The sequence below is a fragment of the Pipistrellus kuhlii genome, unplaced genomic scaffold (genome assembly GCF_014108245.1).
Source record: "Pipistrellus kuhlii isolate mPipKuh1 unplaced genomic scaffold, mPipKuh1.p scaffold_m20_p_14, whole genome shotgun sequence".
In the NCBI taxonomy this organism is placed as follows: domain Eukaryota; kingdom Metazoa; phylum Chordata; class Mammalia; order Chiroptera; family Vespertilionidae; genus Pipistrellus; species Pipistrellus kuhlii.
The window spans coordinates 43,571,341-43,596,281 of NW_023425449.1; the positions used below are offsets into that span (position 1 = coordinate 43,571,341).

At 47.1% G+C, this 24,941-nt stretch overlaps 1 protein-coding gene across 3 annotated transcripts; it reads left to right on the plus strand.

The window, feature by feature from the left end:
* The first annotated feature begins 700 nt into the window (after positions 1-700).
* On the plus strand, positions 701-21,739 carry FABP5 (fatty acid binding protein 5). Of its 3 annotated transcripts, XM_036437313.2 has the most exons (5): positions 701-868; positions 3,014-3,186; positions 3,571-3,672; positions 6,877-6,975; positions 21,487-21,739. In XM_036437313.2, exons 1-4 carry the CDS (start codon positions 790-792, stop codon positions 6,958-6,960), a joined length of 438 nt encoding a protein of 145 aa, XP_036293206.1. In that variant the 5' UTR covers positions 701-789; the 3' UTR covers positions 6,961-6,975; positions 21,487-21,739. The 3 variants fall into 3 exon arrangements, with proteins under 3 accessions (XP_036293206.1, XP_036293205.1, XP_036293207.1); XM_036437312.2 differs by lacking the exon at positions 21,487-21,739 and having other exon boundaries at positions 6,877-7,515; XM_036437314.2 differs by lacking the exons at positions 6,877-6,975; positions 21,487-21,739 and adding an exon at positions 4,395-4,635.
* The last annotated feature ends 3,202 nt before the right edge of the window (positions 21,740-24,941 follow it).

The following is a 24,941-nucleotide window of genomic DNA, read 5'->3' on the forward strand; positions in this document are numbered from 1 at the left end:
CCGCGGGGAGGAGGAGAGGCCGGGTGGACGCCTCTTGTCTGGGAACACGCACTAAGGAAACATCCCCGCGTGGGGGCATGGAATTGCAACCACAGGCACTTAAGCTAAAACTTCCTACGGGGTGTTCGTTTGGAAACCGAACTTCCGGGGACACCTCCGCCCTGCCGCACCTTCTGATAAAATCACTAGCTCACTCAGGTCTGTCCTCACCTGGAGGTGCTGAGTGGGCCGGCGGCCTGCGGGCAGGGACAGGTGCTCAGGGGGCTGGCATGTGGGCTGTGCAGTGACCAGGAGCCCAGAGTAGCAAGGCAAATCACCTATCAGTCCATCAGGCACAGAGGGCTGAGCGATCCATCCCTTGCAGCGCCCCAGCGGGGAGGGAGGGCTCATTCGCACGTTGGGTGTTTTAAACGGAAAGGGACTTGGCGGGGAGACTTAGCCCGGGAGAGGCGGGCGCCCCTCCGGCTCCCGGGGTGAAGGGAGCGGGAACCTCCGGGGGCCACGTGGGGCGCGCCGGGCGGGGCCGCGCCTGCAGGCGCCGCGGGCGGAGCCGGCTCCGGGGCAGGTGGAGCCGGTCCGCACCTTCCGACCCGGAGCGCGGGGGCGTGGCGGGGGCGTGGCCTGGGTGAGGCGGGGGCGCGGCATGGGCGAGGAGCCCTCCCATTGGCCCTTCGGCGCCGCCCCGCCCCGCGCCTCGCTATAAAGCGGCCGCGCTCCCGCCGGCTCCCGCCACGCTCCATCCCTCACTCACTCCTCTCCGCGTCCAGCCCGCACGACTCCGCGCCCACCATGGCCTCCATCCAGCAGCTGGTCGGGAGATGGCGCTTGGTAGAGAGCAAAGGCTTCGACGAGTACATGAAGGAGCTAGGTGAGGACCGGGGCGGCGGGTCCGCAGCGTGGCGTGCGAGTGTGATTGTGAATGTGTGTCAGTGTGTGTATGTGTGTGTACGCGTGCTCCTCTGTCCGGGGTCCCCCTCGGCGCTCCGGGCTCCGGGGCAGCCCTCCCGCCCGCCCGCCCGCAGCCCCACCACGCGGCCCGGTCCCCGCTGCCTGCACCACGCGGCCCGCCTCCGCCGAGAGGAGAGGGCGTGCGCGCCGCGGTCCCCGGAGTCCGGGGATGTCCCGCTGCCTGGGGCACCGCGCTCGGCTACGTACCCTTTTCCGTTATTATTATTATTATTATTATTATTATTATTAATATTTTTAATCCCCACCACTAATCCTTCCTTCTGCCACCCTCCTGGTTCGCCCCATAGCGGCTGCACCCACTGCCCCTTCCCCACCCTTCGCTACTGTGCCGCATCCTTTGTTCACCCAAGGCGCGCCGGTCCCTCCCTCTTCTCCCCGCTGGCGCCTGGAGAAGGTCTGAACCTCGATATCCCCCCAGCTCCCCCTCCCACCCCCGGTCTCTGCGCGGCTCAGCTCCCTGGGGCATGCATGGGGCATCCTTCCCTCCGACCCCAGAGGCGTGGCGCCAGCAGTGCTGACCTCGGTGGCCATGCGTGTCTGAGGCCCCTGAGGGCGGGTGGCCAGACGTGCTGAGGGCGGCCGGGCACCGCTGCTTGAGGAGGGCGATGGTCTTTGTCGGGGAAGCGCTGCGACTCCCCACAGGCATGCCGATGGGCGTGGCCCTGCAGTAGGCCCCAGACTCCTTAAAGCCTGGAATGGGTGCCTGGGAGGAGGTTCAAGTTCACTGTCTCAAACTGAATAATCCTGCCCTTTCCTAAGGCAGTGAGGAGGATTGAACGCTGGTGGAGACACTGGGGAGACAAGCAAACAAACATGGATCTTGGCACAGCCAGCGGGAAGCGAGATGCAGTGGCGGAGCCTGGGCCTGGGCCTGTGCCGGGACTGCCAGCCCTGAGACCACTGCGGGATGGGGTGGGCTTCCCAGCCCCGGTGACCGGTGACCGTCCCTGCGGCCTCCAGAAGCTCCCTTGGCAGTGTCTCTGCAGGACAGTGTGCGGCTGTGTCCATGGGGATGAGCGCACAGAGGGGGCTGGAGGGAAACCGCAGGCCCCTTGTAAACCCAGATCAAGGTGACCTGGGCACCTCACTCAGACCCAAGAAATACATCGTCTGTGTGCACTGCCTGAGGCCACACATCCTCTGTCCATTGGAAGCCAATGTGTTTCCGAGGTTCTGGGGGCACGAGGGATGCCACACCGGTTCACTGGGATGCAGTGAAGGTGTGGGGGAAGCAGAGCCCTGCAGGAATCCAAATAAGAATGGAGAGAACTCAGCCCGAGCACAGGGCACCACGTGTGCCGGCAGCGAGGGGGCTTCCGGGACGGTTCAGGCCCCGCAGAGGGCCCGTCATCAAGCCCACGTTTCTGTGCTTCTCATCTGAAATAGGGCGGTGGTGCTGGTCTGAGTTTTTTTTGTAGACAAAGTACACTGGCTATAAATTAGGTATGATGCCGATATAGCAGTTGAGTTGCAGAGCTATGAGATGTTCTGTGTTTGAGGGTAAGATTTTTCCATTTGTTACCACCACGACGATGTTGTTCTGCCTCTTACAACGTTGGCTGTTGGAGTATCCCAGCATCGGGTGCTGTTTGTGTGGTGTGTGGACCACGTGTCTGCCAGGGGCCTGTTCTGTGCCGGAGTCCTGGCACAGGAGGACAGCAGAACTGAGGAAGTCAGTTTTACAAGTCCGGGTGCTTCCCGCGCGTTCCGGAGGCCATCAGCCACAGGGGCCGCGAGCTGAGATTGGAGCCACACGGCCTGCATCCTGGCTCCCAGCTCAGCGCTTCCCACCTGTGTGAGCTTGCTTTGTCATCTGTAGCGCGGAGACGGTGCTATCGCCGCTCACAGGGGGTCTCCAGGCTCCCATGAATCTGTGTGCGTCTGGTGCTAGCACAGAGTGAGCCCTGGGTCTGTGTTTACCATAGTCCTTGGAAGTGAGTAAGTGGAGATAACGCCAGCACAGGGGTAGCAATGAGCTCACAGCTTGCACTCTGTGAGCCGGAGCTCCGGCCCTCCTGACGGTGACTGTGATTGACGTTCACAGGCGTGGGGATGGCTCTGCGGAAAATGGGCGCCATGGCCAAGCCCGACTGTGTCATCTCTTCCGACGGCAAACACCTCACCATCAAAACCGAGAGCACGCTGAAGACCACCCAGTTCTCATGCAACCTGGGAGAGAAGTTTGAAGAGACTACAGCAGATGGCAGGAAAAGTCAGGTCAGGCGTCACGTACATGGTCCCAGAAGCTTCTGGAATGATAGATTGTATGAGTAACATTCTCCCATTGACAGGCAGGAGCTGCTGAATAAAAGACATCTCCAGTTATTTTAATGACTTGAGTTAATATCAAGTGTATAATAGACTAGTGTGAAAGGGCCACAGCCTGGTCTGCTTTGTAAAACTAGTTGAAGGAACATGAGCATCTGAGGGTCTCCTCATGTGTATCTAGGTTGACAAGCATCAGCTATATTATGAGTAACGCGGGCTTGAAGCAGACCAGAGTGGAAAAGCTAAAAAAAATGTTGGTCGAGGAGGTTATGCGTCACGGGAGCTGCCGGTAACATCCTCCGGGAAGTTAAAAAGTGCGCTTTGTCTCTGCAGACCGTCTGCAACTTCGTGAACGGCGCGCTGGTCCAGCACCAGGAGTGGGACGGGAAGGAGAGCACCATCACGCGGCGGCTGGAGGGCGGGAAGCTGGTGGTGGTAAGTGCAGCTCTGGCCGCTCAGCGTCGCTTTTGCATTCATCGTTCGCAGAACTGTGTGTCGCTGATCCTGAGCAGGGCAGCGAGGCCAGCAGGAAAGTGCACCAGGACAAGCTAAGCACTAAACTCTGAAAACCACCAAGTCCTCTGTGGACAGGAAAGAACGGTGATAGGCAGTGGTGTTGCCGGGCTGGGTCCAGTCCGGGCCCCGCTGAAACTGTCCAGCATCAGAGGCAGCGCACCAAACTGCCCTCTGGGCCATACCTTTTCCATTTCTTTAAACAGGAACACTGCCCTGGCAGGGGGGACTCAGTTAGCTGGAGCATTGTCAGGCACATACCCAGATTGGGGGTTCAATCCCTGGTCAGAATGCACATGGTAGGCAGCCAATCAATGTTTCTCTCACATTGATGTTTCTCTCTGACCACCTCCCTTTTTCCCTCCCTAAAATCAATTTAAAAACACAACACACTTTAAAATGAGGAATACTGTTTGCAAGACCAAATAAGTAATTTAGATATTATAGATCAAGTATGTTTAGCAAAACACATGCATATCTTAAGCAAAATAACAGGTTCTAGCCTTTCAAACCCAGGAATCCTAACATATATGTTCATCTGTGAAACAGGTGACAGGTTTCATAGGATTCTGATTCTAGCACTTAACTTCCACCATTGCCCTAGGATGTAAGATCTAACTCTACAATATCCTTCTCTCTCCCAGGAATGCGTCATGAACAATGTCAACTGCACTCGGGTCTACGAGAAAGTGGAATAAAAATTCCATCGTCCTTCCAGACGGGGATTGGCCACGAGGATAAACGAGCTCAGTTCAATGAGCAAATCTCTCCACGCCTTCTTCCCATCACTGTTCAGTTATCACAACCATTTTACCTGCAGCTGTTTCTGAGTTGGTTTAATGAAGATCGACCATTTTGTTAGTAAATAAATGTGTTTATGCTATACCACTGTTGTATGCTTTAACAAAAAAAAAAACTTTATAGGAAATTAGGGATGAGTTTTAATAATAAATTCTGGGGTAGTCTTGAGGGTAACTATAAAAATCACATTCTAGTAATTATACAGAGAGCTACTTCTGTAACAGATACACTACCCATTACTTAAGCTTGTCCTATGCTATTTGATCTTTGTGTCAACTCAAGAATCTTAAATTTGTGGCAGAGACACTTGCCATGGGGAAATAGCCACATACACTATTAATTTAAATATTGAAATTAGGCCAATTAGTGAGCCTACTGTGGCCCCTAAAATTAAAGGAAGTCACAGGTCTCTCACTTCAAATGAAAAGCTAGAAATGAGCAAGCAAGGAGGAAGGCAGGTCGGAAGCTGAGATAAGCTGAAAGCGAGGCCTCTTGTACCAAACAGTCAAGTTGTGAAAGCAAAGGAAACACCCTTGAAGGACATGGAAAGTGCTGATAGGAATGATAAGAAAGGGAAGGGGCCCGGCTGCCAGTGCGTAGACGTGTTAGTGGTCTGGATGGATCAAACCAGCCCCAGCATTTCCTCAAGCCAGAGCCTCACCACAGCACCGCCCTCACCAGTCCTACAGGGGCTGCAGACAGAAAGTGAGACTGAAAGTGAAGCTCAGAGGTGGCTCTGGAGGTGTAAGGAAGGACGTCACTGCTTTATTGTGGTTGGGAGCTGAACCTGCAATGTTTTTATGGGACCATGCTGCTCTCTACCGGCTTCTCTATCTGACTTTCCTCTTAGTTATTTTCATCTCCATCCTAGAGTTCCAATTTCATCCTCTCATCCTGCTCTGACAACAGTACATTTATGTCCCTGGGCCAATATTTTGGAGTTTTGTGATGCTCAGAGCCCCCCAACATGGGTGCTCACCATTGTGTTCTGCGTGATTCAGTGAGAAGTGAGTCTAGGCAGTGGCCCACACCAGCAGAGTGGGGAGCAGTTTCTCTGACAAGTCTTGGGCCATTGCCTCCCACCAGTTCTCACTTCTGTCCTTCAGCTCATGGTCATGGGCGGGCATTGCTGAGGGCCATGTTTCCCACCTGACTCGTGGAGCCCTGACTCAGTGGGTGAGAAGTTCTCTGCATTGTGCAGGGTTGCAGCAACATTATCATGGGATCAGCATCTTAAAGCCATTGCCACAAAACACCCATGGCACCCCTCTTCTAAGTGGCACCAAACCTCGTTGAGAATCATGGATAGAACAGGATCTGAACCTTATATTATTAGTACCTGGTGTCAATTAAGCCCTTCTTTCTGCTAAGCAGCCCTCTAGCATCCATAGACCCCTATGCAGAGGTGTGAACTAGGGCCTCAGAGGGTGTGCTTTTTCCTCTGAACTGGTGAGCGTGGGGACGTGTCCGGCTGGTTCTGAGCACACAGGTCTCCCTCTGGGAGACTCCCTTTGCCCCAGATCTCCAAGCTCTCTCAGCTTTCCCAGTTCCTTCTTGGGCTTCCACACTTGCCACCCATAGCCTGGTGGGCGGGTCCCCATGGATGTCGTGTCTAATTTCAGACTAAATCACGTGTAGACTAATTTCAGTGTAGCCTGAACTAGAGCTCGATGATTTATGAGCTTGGGTTTTGGAAGCAGACTGTCCTGAAATCCAATTCTGGCTTTTTGCCCTCCAAGAGCTGTGTGACTTAGGGCAACTTACTTTCCTCTTCTGAATGGATGGCATTGCTTGACCTGAGGAGCCGATTGGAGATTCGGTGCCATGTGTACAGGGAGCAGTTCCCAGGGCCCAGCGCACCGCGAAGGCTGCTTGTCTCCGGCGCCCAGTGGGCCTTTCCCGGGGACCGCCAAGCTCGGTGACACCGACTGTCCAGTCTGGGCAGAAGCCACACGCAAGTGGGTATTGAGCACTTGAAATACTGTGAGTGCAACTGGGGAATTGAACTTTTTACTCTGATGTAAACTTTCATTCATTAAAATGTAAATCTAAATCCCACTGATGGTTAGTGAGGGACAGCACAAGACACTAATCGCTTGTTTTCCAAAATCAAATTTCTTATTTTTTATTCTAACCTACACCTCTTGTATTCTCCATGTCAATCCGTGGGAATGTCATTTTTCCAGTTCCCTGGCTAAACACCTTGAGTCATCTTCAACGTTTATCTCTCTTTCCCACACCACAGCTAATCCATTAGCAAACGATTTCCGCTTTGTCTGCAGAATATATTTAGAAATTCGTGAGGACTTCTCATCTCTTCCACAGATACCACCCTGGTTCAAAACCCACCAGCATCTCTCCGCTGGCCTCCTTGTCTGCATGTTCATTCTCCCAGAGCGAGCATCATAAAGTGTGTCACTCCTGGTGAGAATCTCCTTTAGCTTCTCAGACTAGAGGCCAAAATCTTTACCGAGGTCCGATCTGATCTTGCCCGTGTCTTCAACATCTCAGCATCCCCTCGTGGTTTCTTCTCCTCACACAAATGTTTCCTCCAACCACTGGCCACGGATGGTGCAGATGTGCTTTTGCCCAGGGCCTTTTCTCCCTCCGCCTTGGCCTGTGATCACTTCCCTGGGAAACACAGCCCCCGCTCCCGCAGCTCTCACTTCCTGCAGGTCTGTCCTCAGAAGTCGCCCTAGCAGTGAGTCATCCCCAGACCACAGTGTGAATCAGGCTGCACCCTCCTGGACCCACTATTCCCCTCTGCCGCCAGCCCTCGTCACCAGTCCTGACTGACCGTTTATTTCCTTGTTTGTGTTTTTTTATTATTTATCTCCCATGGGGAAGGAAGCTCCATGAAGTTGGGACTTTGCTTTTACAGCGCTCTCTCTCCGCATCACTCAATTAGGAATCAACCTGGCCAACAGGAGATGCTCAACAGATTTAGTCAAATAAATTCATTAATAAATTAATGACTTCTTTTGTGCCCGTTGAACACCTTTTAATATCACTTAAGGCCTTTTATAATTCTGCTTCGATGTGGTTTTTTAAGCCCTGTTTCTTAAGTTCGGTCAGTCCTTTACTCAGCGCAGACGTGGGCGGGGTGGAGGGGGAGTGTGTGTGTGACTGCAGAACATGCGTGTTTGACGTGGGAGTGAGGGTTCAGCCTTGTCCCTGAGCAAGTGTGTGGGACAATCTGCTCCACCAGGAAGTCCTTGCCTAATTCCAGTCAACAAAGGCACCTCATTTTCCTCCCGCTGAGCAGTCTGCCCACAGGCGAGGTCTGTCACAACTTGACCTGAGTTGTCTGAGGAACATGGCGCAGACTAGAAACAATTCACTTCAAGCCAGAGAGATGGTTTAACATAAATCAAATGCTCACAAAAGGAAAATGTGCGGGCAACAGTGGGTTTCCGCCCTGGAGCACAGTGACCCACTCCAGGAGATCTTTGCAGCAGTACAGGCCTTTGCCACCTGCTGTGTGAATAGGTGCACCTATTCTAACGCAGTGCTTCCTTTAGTCTTCATCTCTTTAACTGTTTCCTCAGATTTCTGGCATTTGAATTGGTGCCATGACCCTAACAAGCTTTTCAGCACCTCGGTTTTAACAGTGCCAGCTCAGCGAGGCTGCTGCTCAGCAGTCACGGCTTCTGAATGGCTGTTGTCTGAAATTCAGCTCTAAGGTTTTGGGCATCAGCACACTCTTGTCTGGGTGCTGCGTCCTCCCAGCTCCCTTCGCCCAGTGCCCCCTCTCAGAAAGCCCCTGCCATGGTGCTCGTGTGTGATGTGGGTCAGCAGGAAGAACTAATGAAGTGGGTGAGCTGGTGTAAAAAGCCAGAGACACGTGTTTTAAAATATTGTGAAAGGCGGGTGGTGTGATGCGTCTCTGCCTGTAGCAACTGGAAAATCAAGGTCTCCTGATCTCTGGTCTGTCAGTCAGCTGTCACCAGCTGTGAGCAATACCCAAGATCAAGCCCATCTGCTCCTCCCCCATCTGCTCCTCCCCCACCTCCTCCTCCTCCTACACACTGCACTTTGAAAATGTCTGAAAAGAGAATTTTAATGTTTTTGAAGAGCCTTTTTTTTTCTTCTTTTTTTTTTTTTCTTTTTCTTTTTAAGTTTTGGTGACACATGACATGGCAAACAATGCAGAGCAGGCTCAGGGTCCTTTTTCCTGGAACTGACATCCTAGAATGAGACAAGGGAGCATACATGATTCAAACAAGTGACCTGCAGTGACAAAAGCAGCAAGGAAAACGTCAAACCAAGTAGGGTGATATGAATGAGTCGAGTTGAAGCTCCTCTGTGTGGGGTGGTCAGGAGGCCGCTCAGAGAGGGAGTGAGCCCTGAAAATGAGCAGAATGTGAGAGCTACATTTGGGGGCAGGCGTTGTGAGCTAGGAAGAGGGACTGGCAACTATAAAAGGCCTGAGTGGAGACAGACAGCATGGCGGCGTGAGAGAAACTTATTGAAAGTGAAGTGCTACAAAACCAAAATTCAACCGAGTAAATTTTAGAGGTTTAATTAGCTTTATTAAATGATTCATGATTTGGGCAACATCTATCCCAGCAAGAAGAGAAGTTATACAAAATGGAAAGCTTTTCTAGAAAGAAAGGTTAGGCCAAAACCATTTGGCTCAGTGGATAGAGCATCAGCCTGTGGACTGAAGGGTCCCGGGTTCGATTCTGGTCAAGGGCATGTATCCTGATTGCAGACACATCCCCAGTAGGGGGTGTGCAGGAGGCAGCTGATCAATGTTTCTTTCACATTGATGTTTCTCTCTATCCCTCTCCCTTCCTCTCTGTAAAAAAAAATCAATAAAAATATACTTTTTTAAAAAAAAAAGAAAAAGAAAAGAAGGTTAGGCAAGGAAGTCATTAGCAAAAGAAAAATGAAAGTTCATTGGAGGAAATTAATAGATCAGGGTGACAACAATGGCTTCTCAGCCTGAGCTGTGGCGTTTTCCATTGGCTGGGCTTCTGCTGGGCTAGTAAAGTCTATCACCTTCCTGTTGGAGGTACAAGGTACTGTCTTCCTGTTTGGGATCATGGGTGGTAGGATATAAGCGCTCCTTCTACAGTAAACATCTGAAAGGAAGGAAATGTTGGTTCTAGTGTCACCCTAATACACCAATGAGATTGCCAGGGCTATTCATTTTCTTCTCTGTGCCTTCCTGTAGTATTTTTGAATATACTACTTATCATTAAAAATACAATTAAAACCACTTACATTAAAATGTTTTTGCATTTTCATTATTACAGGAAATAGCAAGTTAATAAAAAATTAACATCACCCAATCCCAACAGAGAGCTGCTATCATAATTTTTCTAAATTTTCTTTACATATGCACATCTTGTGATTCAAAGGGACAGGTACATAATATTTTAGAGTCAGGATTTTTTTTCACTTTACAGAACATTATGAGGTGTATTCCAAGTTCTTAGTAATTTTTTTTAAATCTTTTTAAATGCTGTGTGGACATATTCTGATGACTTCAGCAGCTCCCACTTCCAAGGGGGTGGCGTGTGTTTTAATCTTTGCCACTAACAGCCATCTGAGGACATCCTCATAACTACTTTTCCAGCCACCACGCACTTTCTAAGACAATAGAAGGTGAAGCCAGCCCATGTGCCATCAGATAAAGGCAGATTGTTGCTTTGTTGCCAAAAGGACAGCTAAGCCACTTTTAGATCCACAAGCAAATGCCCCAGGGCCAAACCCACCTTCAGTCGGCCCAAGTCCCTGCATCCCAGACCCAGGCCGGGACACGTCACTATGTTATTAGCACTTTGTCATTTGGAGGAAATACTAACACATATTTTGTCCAGTATTTTCAGTTGCTTTTTGTAAGAGATTTATTCCAAATATCAAGTGTTCTATTACTGAAAGAGAAACTAGGATATTTTTTAATTTTCATTTAAATTGTTTTTTATTACAGTTGACATTTAATAACATATTAGTTTCAGGTGTACAGCAGAGTGATTATATATAACGCAGTGACACCCAGTGACACACATAACCCAGTGATCCCTCTGAATAAGCCTAATAACCCCCACCTCACACCCTACATTGTTATTACAATGTTGACTATATTCCTTGGGCTGTACTGAAATGAAGATATTTTTTTAAAAGTCATCTGTCATTTCCTGCTTGAGACCCTCCATGGTTTCCCTTGGTCCTTGTATAAACCCAGATCCCTCACCAGCAGCTGCCAGGTCCACAAGCTCTGTTTCCTACCCAACCTCCAGACTGAGTCTTATCCCACATCATGACCATGAAAATCAACAAAGGAAACCTCAACTTTTCACATCAAAATTGGAGTCTGGAGGGGCTGTACAAGGAGCTCTTACTGGTATATCCTACCATCCATGATCCCAAACAGGAAGATAGTACCTTGCATCTTCAACAGGAAAGAGATCTATTTTACTACCCCAGGGAAAGGCAGGAAGATTTTCTTCTTGCTCAGCAACAAGCCCAGCCAATGGAAAATGCCACAGCTCAGCCAATGAGAAGGTGTGTTGTCACCCTGAACTCTTAATTTCCTCCAAGGAACATACCTTTTCCTTTTTGCAACCAAATATCTAAAAGGAAGGAAATGTTGGTTGAGTCAACCCTAATACACCAGTTACAGTGCCAATGTTTTATTATGATGGGACAGTGTTCTCTATCATCTGCTGGTTTCAGTAGGACCAGGGAGTTCACTTACCTGGTCAGCTCTGAGGGTCTCCATTCTCATTCCCGTCTTTGTGCATGGCCCTGCAACCTGGGGTGGGTGTACCAGCGGGCCCTGGAGTCAGGTTTAGTTCGTTTCTTGCTTGGTTGTTTGGTTGCCTATTGACCCCGACAAGACCATTACTAAGGAATACAAGGGAAAGCCCAGCGCTATGTCACAGAGTTTCAGTACAGCTTCAGCCACGGAGGTCATTTTCACTCCAAGTTTGGGAAAGTTATGTATGAGAGAACAAAGACTTCTTTCATGATTCTGAATTGGTTTGACAAAGGCTTTCAGCAAATCATACAGCCAAATATAGAAGCTGGGCTTGCTGACTCAGTCGATTGCCCTAACCACTAAACTCAGCTTCCTCCCTCAGCTACACAGGGCAGAAATGCAGGAAGTAAAAAAAAAAAAAAAAAAAAAAAAAGAGCCATCCTTTCTGGAAATGGCAGACTTAGTTCTGGAGGCTGACCTGCCTAACGTGTCATTTTATGAGATGTGTTACCGCACCCAGAAACCATAGCGGGATCTGATGGGTGAGATCATCTCGGACCTTCCCATTTCATGCTGTCAGGAGGAGGCTCTGATGACAGCTTAACTCCTTCACTCTGATGACAGCTTAACTCCTTCACTCTGCAAATAGGCAGTAATTCCACGGTCCCAGAAACTGAAATCATTGAACACATTTAAATCTTACACAGTATTTTTGGGCAGCTGGGCAAATGGTGCTATTTCCATTCCAATGTCAGGGGCACAAGGACACATATTTAAATAAGAAATAAGGCACCAGACCAAAATGAGGCAACACAATGCTAATGAAGGCAATAAGCCCAAGAGATAATTCCATAAAAATGTCATCTGAGTGTTTGCCCAGGAGAGAGCCACATTCTCTCTTTCATGGGTTTTATTTCACCCCCAGATTCTGAGTGGCAGTCATTCTTCCTGAGCCTGAGCAAAATGCTTTCTTATACCAAGACCACAGTTATATACAACACTAGAATAATCGAAATTCATACACAAGGGCTGCGGGGGCTGGGGGGAAGGGAGTGTCCCTCACCCCAGCCTGCACTCTCTCCAATCTGGGACCCCTTGAAGGATGTCTCACTGCCCTATCACAGTCCAGGACTGCAGGCTCCCAACTGCTCTCCTGCTTGCCATCCTGATGGCCCCTAACTGCTTCTGCCTGCCAGTCTGATCACCACCTAACCATTCCCATGCCAGCCTGATTGATGTCTAACTGCTCCCCTGCCAGCCTGTTTGCCCCTGGCTTCCCTCCTCTGCCGGCCTGGTCACCTCTAATTGCCCTCCCCTTCAGGGTTGATTGCCTCCAATTGCCCTCCTTAAAGGCCTGGTCCCTCTCAACTGCCTTCCCTTGCAAGCCTGGTCCCTCCAACTGCCCTCCCTGCTGGCCATCTTGTGGTGGCCATCTTATGTCCACATGGGGGCAGGATCTTTGACTACATGGGGGCAGCCATAATGTGTGTTGGAGTGAAGGTCAATCTGCATATTACTCTTTTATTAGATAGGATAAAGGTCTGGTGCATGGGTGGGGCCAGCTGGTTTGCCCTGAAGGATGTCCCAGATCAGGGTGGAGGTTCCCTTGGGGCATTGGGCAGCATGAGCAATGGGCCTGTGGTGGTTTGCAGGCCACCCATGCCCCCTGGTGACCCAAGAGGAGGCCCTGGTATCTGGAATTTATTTTTGTTCTACAATTGAAACTTTGTAGCCTGGAGGGCAGCCAAGCCTCCTGCTCGCTCCATGGTGGCAGCCATTTCTCTTGAAATTTATGAATTTTCTATAATTGAAACTTTGTAACTTGGAGTGGAGGCCTGGGCCAGCAAGGGTGCGGAAAGCTTTGCTTCTTCCATTTCCAGGGGCAACCCTAGCCTCCCGCTCTTTCCAGCTCTGTGGCTGCCACTATTTCTGTTTGGATTTGTTTATCTTCCATAAGTAAAACTTTGTAGCCTTAAGTGGGGGCTTAGGCCAACAAGGGCAGGCAGAAAGCTTGGCTTCCTGCATTGCCTGGGAAACCCAAGCCTCAGTCCTGCTCTCTGTGGCGTAGCCATCTTGGTTGGGTTTATTTTCATGTTCGCTCTGATTGGCTGGTGGGTGTGGCTGCTGGGCATGGCTGGTGGGAGTGGCTGGTAGGAGTGTCTGGTGGGTGTAGCAAAGGTATGATCAATTTGCATATTACTCTTTTATTAGGTAGGATACCCATCTCCCACAAGCCAGGTCTTCCTCAGGGGACAGCCTTGACTAGTCAGCTGAGGAGATCTTTGCATCCCACCCCAATGTCAGCATGACTGAGATGGATTAATTGAATGATTTGTTTATCCATTCAATTCTGCTAATGTATTTGAGCCCTTACAATGTGTCAGGCGCCGTGCTAAGGGCTGGGTATACAAAAATTCATAAAGGTAAAAAGTCCTTGACTTCATGGAGCTTGGAATCTGCAGGGAGAGATGGACAGTAAGCAAGATCCAATGTAATTGTTCCAGGCTGACGTACTTGCCAGAGGACGGAGTGGGCGCTGGTGGGAATAATAACAGCAGGAACCAAAGGTGGGCAGTCAGGAGAGGCCTCTCTGAGGAGGAGACACTTAAGTGGAAACCTAAAGGCAAGAAAGGAGCAGGTGGGAGGGGGACAAGGGCTGCCTTCCCAACGGGAGTAAGAAGTGGAAATGGTGCAGTGGGCAAGGGCCTTGGTGTGGAGCCAGGCGGAGGGAGAGGGCATGGGGCGTGGCCTTGGAGTCCTGGGAAAAAGTGAGGATTTCATCCAAGTCTGTGGGGAAGTCACAGGTGTGTGTGTGTGGCGGAGGGGGAGAGGGGGGTAGAATTAAAACAAATCAGAGTCATAGTAGAAGGCAGACACTCAAATTCCAAAACTTCTTGGGCCACATATATTTTTGCATTCCGGACTTGCCTTGCATTTTAGGAAGTTTATCTGGTGTATCTGATACCTATGTGTTAACTCATGTAGTATACCACTCTCCCAGAAGCACCTGTGGGCAGCACCCTGCCACCAAATGCATGAAAATGCCTGCCGGGTACCAGGTGAGGATTCACACGGCTGGGGATGAATAAAGGCTATGCACAGCCCTGCATCTGTTCATCTCAGGATTTGCTGCTAAATGAGTTCAAGTCCAATTAGCGTTTGCCAGCAAGTGAATGATGATATCAATATCAGTCTTCAGAGCTTTTCAGATTTTGGATTCATGGATAAAAATGTGATTATAGATCTGTGATTATCCCCTTTTCCTGAATTATTATGGTTAATATTCATCAATTCAACTCTTTTTTTTTTTTGAAGACTTGTTTATGTGTCAGGTAGTGTTATGATTGTGTAGAAATGCATTAAATATGAAATTACTCATGTGTTTGTGTGAGCTTGAAACATTCATTTTCTACCAATATAGTAAAATATGAGTAACAATGACTCAACCACAAGAGAAGCAACAGCAAACCCAATAAAGCAAACCAGTGGGCGCGGCTTGACCTGCAGGCTGAGGTCAAAGGTCTGGCGCCAGGTTGGGCGAGGAGGGAGTGAGGCGCTGGACGTGACCATTGGTGGTAAGTGCCTTTTTGTGCTGCTGCCCGCGCCCCTTCAGAGGTTCCTAACCCTCACGTTTGCACCTTTGCTTTTGCTGCTGAGGGACTTGGTCTGCCCATGAGGACACGGCGGTGTATAATTTAGAGGTAACATTGCGCATCAAACCAATGTGTGTTTTGGATAATTCCTGCTCGAAATAATAACGGGAAATACCATTCTTGAAGGCAATGACAGATATTAAGAATTCGGGATGCACAGCTTCATTCAGTCCTGAAAAGTGAAGTAGATACAATTATTGTTTCCTTTCCACAAACAAAGAAGCAGACGTTTAAAAGCAATTGGCAGTAGAGAGCCAGGTGCCTGTGAAGTCCCGCTCTCCCCCAACCCCCCATCACCTCCACCCAGGCCTACCCTGCTGCTGTCCAGGGTGCTGACTGGCAGGTGTGGGGTGTGAAAGCCCAGGCTGCACTGTGGGCTGGGCTCCCTGCAAGGCTGTGCTGTGCACAGGGGGTTCCAGGCCGCCCCCAGGCAGCTCTCTCACTTCACCCTCATCAGATGAACATGCTCCAGATGGGGGTCTCCCTTCTTGCTTAGGGTCTCTGACACCACTGAGGGCCACCATGTCCCTCTGCGCAGTCATAATGGGGCCATGTGTTATGGTGAATGAGGTGAGATGAAGTGCATGTGACCACGGGGTCCACTGGCCCCACCACGACGCACCTCACTCAGAAGATTCCAGCCCGAGAGCCCCGGGCAGTCTCTTGGAGGCAGAGGTCAGAGGGGTCACGGTCCTTCCACAAGTGTGTGTCCACAGAGCACAGCACTGACAGCCTGCTGGTCCCCAGGTAGGACGGGGAGCAGGATCAGGTGCAGGACAGAAGTGGCCCTTTTTTGCCAACAGGTAACAGAACGGAAGAGTCCTCACCCGGGAAGCAGACTCAAGGCCCAATTTGCTCAGATAGGAGATGATTTGGGGGTTTCGGTAGGTTGATTGATGAGAGCATGTCTGGTATTCTGCCAAACAGGGAGGCCCCACTGGCTGCGGAGCGGGTGGGGAAAATGCATGGTGCTCTGGTCAGGAAGCCACCGTTACAGACCGAAACTCATCACATCTCGTTGGGGGGAGGTGCTCCCTGCCCTCGGTGGGTTTAACATGCAATGAGCTGATGGGGAAAGATGCTCTTGATACAAAATTACACTTTGTACAGAATTCACATGCTATGGTGTAATCCTAAGTGGTATGCATGGTTAGGCTTCTTTTAACTCCATCATTCTCAGCTAGTCACCTGCATTGAGCTAGACCCTGAGATGAGCCTCAACAAAGGCAGGCTAAGAGTTGAAAAGGGCAGATCCAGGCCCAGCAAGGTGTGGCTCAATGGTTGGGCATCAACCTATGAACCAGGAAGCCACGGTTCGATTCTGATCAGGGCACATGCCTGGCTTTAAGGCTCCATCCCCAGAGTGGGGTGTTGAGGCAGCCAATCAATGATTTTCTCTTATCATTGATGTTTCTATCTCTCTCTTCCTTTCCCTTCATCTCTCTGAAATAAAATAAAAAAAAATAAAAAAATTAAAGTAATTTAAAAAAGAAAAGAAAGGGTAGATCCAGGTTCTTTAATGGCTGAGTCCTATGTCCCCCTGTGGATGAAATGGCCACATGCTGACTTGACAAGCTCAGGGGAGGCCTGCATGGCTGTCTTGCAAACTCAAAGACCTAAAGTAACCACAAAAGATGGCCTGAAAATTGAATATTTAACTACTAACAGGTTATAGTGGGTAGTCACGTCTTAGGCCTATATTTTCCCTGACAAAGATCCACTTAGATCTTTCCTGAGCCCATTTGCCTTTTTCCTTTTTTTTTTTTTTTTTTTTTTTTTTGCCTCTAAGATAACATATCTGTGAGATGTCTGGGTAACTTGTAACTTCCTTTTTACTCTGGTCCCCTCAGGGCACAACAAATGGCACCAGGACATTTCCTCATTGTTATTGTTATCACGTTAATTGTCAATAACTATCCTGTATCCATCTCTGTAAAAGAAGCACAAGTCCATCCTCTCACTTTTACCGGATCCCAGAGGTCTCCCCAACACACCCCGCTTTGCTTTACCCCACCTCCTTAATCTATCAGCAATGAATTTGAAGTAACCCACCTATTTCCCTTTCTTTTGATTGCAATGAATAAACACAGATGTTACCTTCCATTCTCTGGAGCATTATCTCAATCGGTTGAGGTTCTGCTTCCCAGCAAATGTCTACAGTTTGGCTCAGATAAACTCACAAAAATTCTTTACTGGTCTGAATTCTCTTTACGTTAACACCCACTTCTACAATTAGTCTTTTCACTGCTTTTAAACAGCCTTTATCACTTAGGGAAGAAAGAGCTTTCAACCATCAGAAGAGCAGGTAGACTTTCCCATCTAGTTCTATGCTGAGCTATGTTTTGGGGAAGGAACGGGAGCCGATTGGCCACAGCCTGCCTTTTTTCTTGTATCGCTCTCACGTCGCAATGGCACCAGCGGGCCCCGGGTAGCAGGACCTCTGGACTGCGCGTGGTGTGTGCCCTCACACTCCAGTTTGCAGGGTAAGTAAACATCGCAGGAAGTGAGACCATCTCTGCTCCAGCTCAAGCCCCTCTCAGCCACAGGAGTCAGCTAGCACTTCCTGAGAAGGGCTAGTGTAAATACACAGCCACTCGCCACTTGCAGGTCGTACTTGAACGCTGTGAATGAGCCTCTTGAATGAGCAGGGAGGGGCTGGAGTGCAAAGAAACAGCTTGCACTCCAGGCGTTGTGCAAAAACAAATAAAACACTGAGGTTTTCCAGGCGTTGCCTAGGGACACAGGCCTGCCTCGCTCCTGTTTCTTGCATCTTACTCTTCCCAGGCCACATCGCAGTTCTCTCCCAGGTCACAGAGATAAAAACAATGAAGATGACCTTTAGTCCTAAAGACCTGTGTCGCCTCCCTTGCCTTCTCCATGGGCTCACTAGTGACTTTCCTGGTTTCACAGGCCGGTCTTGTAGGGGAGGAAAAGGTCTTACTCATTTCTCTCAGGGTCCCTGGCTGAGTCTGAAAATTAAACTGACAAAAAACAGAGGGACAGACCAAAAGCTACAAATCCCATTGGATGTTGGCAAATCCCCAGGAGCCTTCACAAGAGAATGAAGATGGGAAGAAATGCCCCCAGCAGGAGGCTTTGTGGTCTTTTAGACAAAGAATCAATAAATCTGTGAAACTTGACAAGACAAAGGGGCAAGAGGCAAAAAGTGGCAAAGAAATACATGTTTCTACTTTCTCTTTCCTCACAGCAGTGAGGAAACAGACATCAGCTCTGTTTTCCTCTTCTTCTTTTTTTGGTTTAAATCTCAAAGGGCATAGAGTCAGGAACTGGAGGAGCATGATTAATAAAGAAGACAAAACAAGAAAAAGTAGGTACAATAAGCTACTTAAAATCAAACACTGAAGCCAAGGGGACCTACATTAGAAACAACTCAGTAAAATACTTCATTTTTAAGGAGACGAAAGACAACCCAGAGGCCTGGGGGCTTGTCCTGGGCAGGCAGGTGGCTCATGGGGAGCCCCAGCGGGGGCCTCTCTGACTCCCAGGCAGGCTGTGGGCAGATCTCAGGGAAGCTTCCATGCATACAAGGCATTCTGACTTCTCTTGGTTCCTGAGAACTTGTTTACTAGACTTTTGAATCCTAAAAACTTGATTTTCTTTTTCAACTCCGATTTAAACTCTTTCCCAGTAGCATGGTATGAATCCACTGACCCCATTCACTTTTCCCGCCAAAGGCTTGTGGCTAGTTACAATAGGCAAGGGGAAAAGTGGTCTAGGTAACCCAAACACATGAAGAAGTCTTGGGAAACTTCAAACTAATTTAAATATGGAAACTTAACTAAGTTATCAATGGGAGCTGTCTTCCCAGGCAAGGCCTATATGCCAGAATGTGTAGGGCTTGCCTTCTAAAAGGAGGGAATCTAATTCCATCCAACACCCCTCATGTTGCTTGTAAGAGACATTGCAGTAAGATAGAGGAGGTCTGAGCAACCGGTTATGGAATGTATTCATTCGATGTATCGTAGTGAACATAGAGTTGATAAACCTTCTATGATAAAGTGCCTTCCGTGGTCTCACTGGGAAATGCCAAGAAGCTGAGAGAGGAACCAGAAGGAAAGGTCACTCGTCACCAGTTCTAGAACATCATGAGCGTGGCTGCCTTGTGAACAGTGGTGTTCATTTTATCTGTCCCACCCAGGAAATTGCTTTTTCAAATCCAAACTCTATTATTATTATCTTTCTGGTTCTATTTTGTTTTGTTTTCAGAGAGGAGTTCACCTATTGCTTTTATTGGAAAGGAGCTAGAGTTGTACATCACTTCTCTTTGGAGGTTTTGCAAATGAGACTTATCTTGAATAATTGAGGACATACTTTTGTTGGAAGCGTGTTTCTGAGGCTGGGTCACACTACGTGGGAAATAAAACGATGGTGACATGCTGTGCCTGTCCTCCAGACCGGCGTGGATCAGGCACAGCGCGGCAGGCCCAGCCGTTCCTGGGGTGGCTGCTGTTCACCCTGCCTGGGGGGAGAGCACAAATGATGAAGTTCTTCCATTCTCCGTCAATGGCTTATTTCCAGATCCTTTAGACTCTTTTGAGGGTCATTTTACTTTTCTGTTTTCTCCTTTCTTCTCGTTGATTCTTCTTCAGTAAGGCAGCCCAGCACGAGACAGCTTTGTGGGTGAGCAGTTTCCTAGAAAGCAGTTCAGTCCTCAAACCACGGCCCTCTCTCCTCCAGGCTATGCCCCCTGCCTCTTCCTTACATGCCCCCTCTCCCAGGTTTTGACCACTGGGTGTCATAAATTCACACAAATGCCTCAAAAGTATAAAAATAAGCTTTCCCTCTCTCCATAAGCAACCTGTAACACTTGGGCCCAAATATTAGGCCCCAATTATGAGTTATTCAAACTCAGAAAATTCTGAAAAACACAAAATTGAGGAAAGACATAATGGAAATCTCTGTGGTGTCTGGGTGGTTTGTCAATGGGGCAAAAATGTGTAACTTTGAACTCTGTGGCACCTGTTTCTTCCAGATCCTCTTCCCGCGGCCTCCAGAGTGACTCTGACCCCCTGCACGTGACTCCCAGACACCTCCTTTTAGGGATGGGCCAGACAGGACGAGCGCACACTGAACATGCTCTAGAAATATTTGATTGACTTTGTAGTAGGCATAAGCCAGACACCAGGGCCCATCTGATGCTACTTACTTTGTATTTCAGCTGAATGAGCTGATACATTAAACAAATATTTTCAAATCATGGCTTTTTAAAGCGAGAAGAATTCTTCGAACCATCAATTCTTACCTCTTGGGGAGATGGTGCCTGGAGTGGTTCACTCATTGTCCAAAGATGGGTTCAACACTGGGCCTCGGACACACACCTCTCAACTGCAGGGCATCTCTCAACTGCAGGACACACACCTCTCAACTGCAGGGCATAGTCTTCTCTGAAGTTACTATTGTTCTCCAGATGGATTCTTGTGTCCACCTTGGAGTATGAAGAAAATCGAAACGAAAGTATTCCTTTAGATGGTGTTCAACAGTATTACAAAAATGTTAGCTCCGTAAGCCTCCTCAGTGGAGATTTAATGTTAAACAAAAGCAGCCTATTAGTTATTGATACGATGACAAGAAACAAAACTTAATGCTCCTGTGATATAAAATTTGCAGATTTCATCTTAATCCTCATAGATGGCATAACTCTTCCATTTAGTTTTTCTTAATATTGCAAGTCAACCTGCCCATATACATCTTTTAATGATTTTTTTTAAAAATGATCATATTTAATGAAAAGATGTGGTCAATCTATTGGTATTCTAAGTAAAAAAAAAAAGAATATTATTGTTGTTCTCACCAAGATGAAAAGGGAATTAACTGTCATTTGGATATAAAAGCAATGAAAATGTTGTATTTTTAAAGTAGCTGTTCCACCAGAGTTCATTTTGTCGTAATGTAGCTTATTTCTTGGGATGAGCAGGACCGTCCCTGTATGACCCAATAGGCCTGGAGAGCCCACGTCCTGGCTGGTAAGACTCAGTTCTCAAGGAGACATTCCTGTAGGACCCTCTGGTAATCATGCCTCTTTTCTTTATTCAGACTGAGATTTCCATGGGAAATTCAGGTGCAGAAATTCTATAAGTAAGAGTTTTCATCTAATTGTGCTAAACAATTGCTATTTCTAAATATTTTTTTATAAAAATTCTGAAACACTGAATTAGAGATTCATTCTTTGGCCACATGGAAACTGTGACCAAACTAGTGTGTAGAAACTAGTCAAACTCAATGGTGTTTGAGATATTCTACCAAAAATTATTGCAAGGTCTTAGACATTCATAATTCTGCTTAGAATATTGCCAACTCTGGAAAACTCTACAAGTAAGAAACTTGATCAACTGTGTTTGAACTAATATTTTCCAAGGATAGTTGGTCAAAAACTTTTGTTGTGAAGTAGCCTGTCACATCTTGTGAAAAGAGGTTGAGAAATCTTTATTGTCAAAATGATATAAAATACTTATTTGTTAAATCAACTGCCCTGTCTTATAATATGCAAGCCTTCTATTAGATTTTATCTCACTTATTGCCAGTGTCTTAACAGTATCCCCTTTGCCTCCACAGCCACATGCTGGTCAAAAGCAAGATTCAAAGTTGCAACATTCAACACCCAAGTCATGCCAAGTTCATTTACAGAATTTCCCAAGTACCAATGTCTTGCTGACAGATGGCCCATTTTAAAATATTACTTTCATGTATGTTACAAAACAGTTATTTCAAATGATTTTCCTTAACCCATTTGCTTTCTTTTACTTATTGTTAAGATTTCTCTGTTTCAGAGTTTATTGGTGAGAAGTCAAATAAACGTGGACTAAAACCACAGTCATCATACTTTCTGGTCCTGGGAGAAGCTTGCATATTCAAGATAAAATCTGGACATGGTGTGGCATAAAAGGTTATTTCTAATATGTCATGGACTCATGGGCCCAGAGCACCCCAGGTAATGGGAGTTTAGCACAAGAAATATGAAGCAAGGTCACCTGGCTACTGTCTCACTTTCTTGTTTTCAGTTGGCCTTAGGTCCTGATAATTCCATAACTGAATTGGTCCATAAGCTCTAAGGAGAGTTGTAACAACATTTTCGCACTCTTTTGGATATAGCTGTGCCTTAAGTGATCTGCTTTCTCTGTGGGTGTTTCTATTTCCACTTCCCAGGGAAGAGGATTCAATTAAATTAGTTGTCACAATCTCATACCAAGAACTCCTACTAGTCAGTTTTGTTCCAAGCTACTGAAAAGGCCATTGACTAGCCTCGATTTCAAGTTCAATTTGGAACTTAGGTGCCTCCAAAACAGCCCAATCCCTAACTCCCTTAATTATGTGCAGAGTATCAGCATTTTTTTCCCTCCTGAGATACATGCCATGGATCCTTGAAAAAATTTCCATAAAGAATTAATTACTCTTTCTGTACTCAAAGATGAGATAATGGTTATGGTCATGAGAACCCAGAGTTTCATAGAATTTGCTTTGATCTAAGAGCTATTATGATCTGGTTGCCACCTGCTACTCCAGCTGGTTTCCACTGAATCTTGCCTCATTAAAATAAACAACTTGCTATCCTCCAAATAGTCCATGCTTTTGCTTGGTGCCATGTCTTCCCTGTGTGCTTCTCTTCCACTGAAAGGCTCTTCCTTTCCTCTGTCACCCAATTAAATTCTTCACATGTTTCCAGGTTTGGTTCAATCATTACTTTTTCTAGTATATATTTCATGTTCATTCCTAGGCTCGGAGAAAATTTTAATAACCATAAAATAATGAAGATTAGAGATTAAAATAGTTAGCATATTACTAGGGATAGGAGTAGCTGCCTTGCTATATATAATTGCTCCAATATGTTTGGTAGAAGTTTATTTCTCATTTATATAAACTCCCAGAGAGATCAGCAGGCCACTCCCCTCCAACTAGTGATTGAGGATGTTAGGCTTATTTCATCTTCTAGGTTCACTATCCACGATGCCATGCTCTGCCAGGATTTTGGTCCCAGCGTTACAAAGGGTTGGTGCAATCTGGAGAAAGGAGCTGATGAATAGATTAAGAAGAAGTCCAAGGATGAAAGATAATTTTGAAAGGCATTGGGTGTCAGAGGAGCTTCAGATAAAGGAACTGAAGAGTAACCCCTTACTAAGGACCCCACTCTATTTATTAACACAATTTGTCCTAAGGTGAAGACAAACACTTCAAAAGGTAAGGTTTACAGAAGCATTGTCAGTTTGGGGAATAGCCTACAGCTGTTCAGGTGTTTGGCAATGGGAGGCAATAACATGTAGATGCCCTGAGCTGTCTGGCAGTAAACAACCATCCTATTCAGGTTTGGGGGAAGTGCCTTTCCAGCCATTCCAACAGATAATTTACATATGTGGCTCAGCCCTTATTGAGCTGCCCACGCTTCACCAACCTTTTGGTGAAACTCTTGTAATTATGACATGCTGGAATTGGCTCCCGGCAGTGTCATCTGCAAAGCTAGTGGGATACAAAGGGAAGGTAAAGAAGATGCAACCAATGCATAACAATTTTGATCTGAAAGTGATACATACACATCACTTCTACTTTTCTCCATTAGTAAGAACAGGTCACATGGTCCAACCTATGTGTATTGATTGGCAGTGTGGTTTCTGAGCTACAGTTTTCTGGGGTCAATGCCTGCTGTGAGAGGAAAGGCATACATTTGGGGATGACAGTTAACTATCTCTGCCACAATTAATATTGTTATGTTTGCAAATAACATAAACTCCAATGGAGAAAAGCTTAAATAACAAGGTGGTTCTAATAAAGTCATTCAAGGGGGTAGTTCTAAGAATGATTAGAATATTAACCCCACCATATACTATCTCTCTCTCTTAATTAATTAATTAATTAATTAATTATTGTTAACCCAAATTTTTTTGTTAATCATTTTTTTGTTGTTAATTGTATATTTTTTTCCCATTGAGAGAGTGGAAGGGAGAGGGAGAGACAAAGAGAAACATCGATGTGAGAGAGATACATCAATTGATTGTCTCCTGCATGCTCCCTGACTAGGGCCAGGGAACCTGCAAGCAAGGTACAAGCCCTTGGCCAAAATCAAACCTGGGGTTCAGTCCACTGAGCCAAACTGGCTAGGGCTCTCTCTCTTATTTTAGAAAAATTATTCAGTTCAATATCAATGTTCTCATGTATAAAATAAGGTAAGTTTAAATAATAAGGAAATAAAGAAACAGATGGAAAATATCCACTGCAGGATTGTGTGAGAGTAACTTTTCCTGAGTAAGTTCACTTTTTGAGGAGAGATGCCCACAGTGCTGCCCATCAGCTGTTCCTTTACAAAAGCCATCTCACTGTGATGAACAGAGAGAGCCTCAGGTGTCTGCACTGCAGTCACACGCGGGTGTCAATGAGCTCTGCCTTTCAGCTGGGCAAGAAGACAGGTCATGCTCCTTTGGTGGGGACTGTGTCTGGAGAATTCATACCTGATGGAGGGAAATGTCACAAATGGTAATCCTGGAATATTTTCCCCTTTGAAACTCGGAAAACAGTGTCAAACACTGCTTGGCTTTTGAGAATTATTTGCAGTCAAAGATTGGAATAAGTGATTGCAAATGACTTTGTGTAATATTGAATCCACTGTTTTTCAGTAATGAAGGCATACAAACATATGGTCAGTTGGTGGACCACAAACCAGACTCTGAGTTAATCCATATCTGGAAGGGTCTCTGTTTCTTTATTTTAATAATTTTGAACTCTAGATTATTAAGGAAAACATCTCTATCTTGGTCTTATAACATGCAGTAAACTTTCAACTCTCCTCTTCTAAAATACACAATTTCTTTAAAAATAATAACACATTTAGCATTTATTGAGAACATAGTATGTGGCAGGCCCTGGACTAGGTGTGCCATTCCTGTAGCTACATGTGAGGCTTCTCCTCTACTACATACTGAATCAGCTATCTGTTGTAAAACAGTCATTGTATCTAATCCGAATTCGCTAGGTCAGCAATTTGGTCAGAGCCCAACTGGCCACTTCTGCTCGGGTGACTGCAG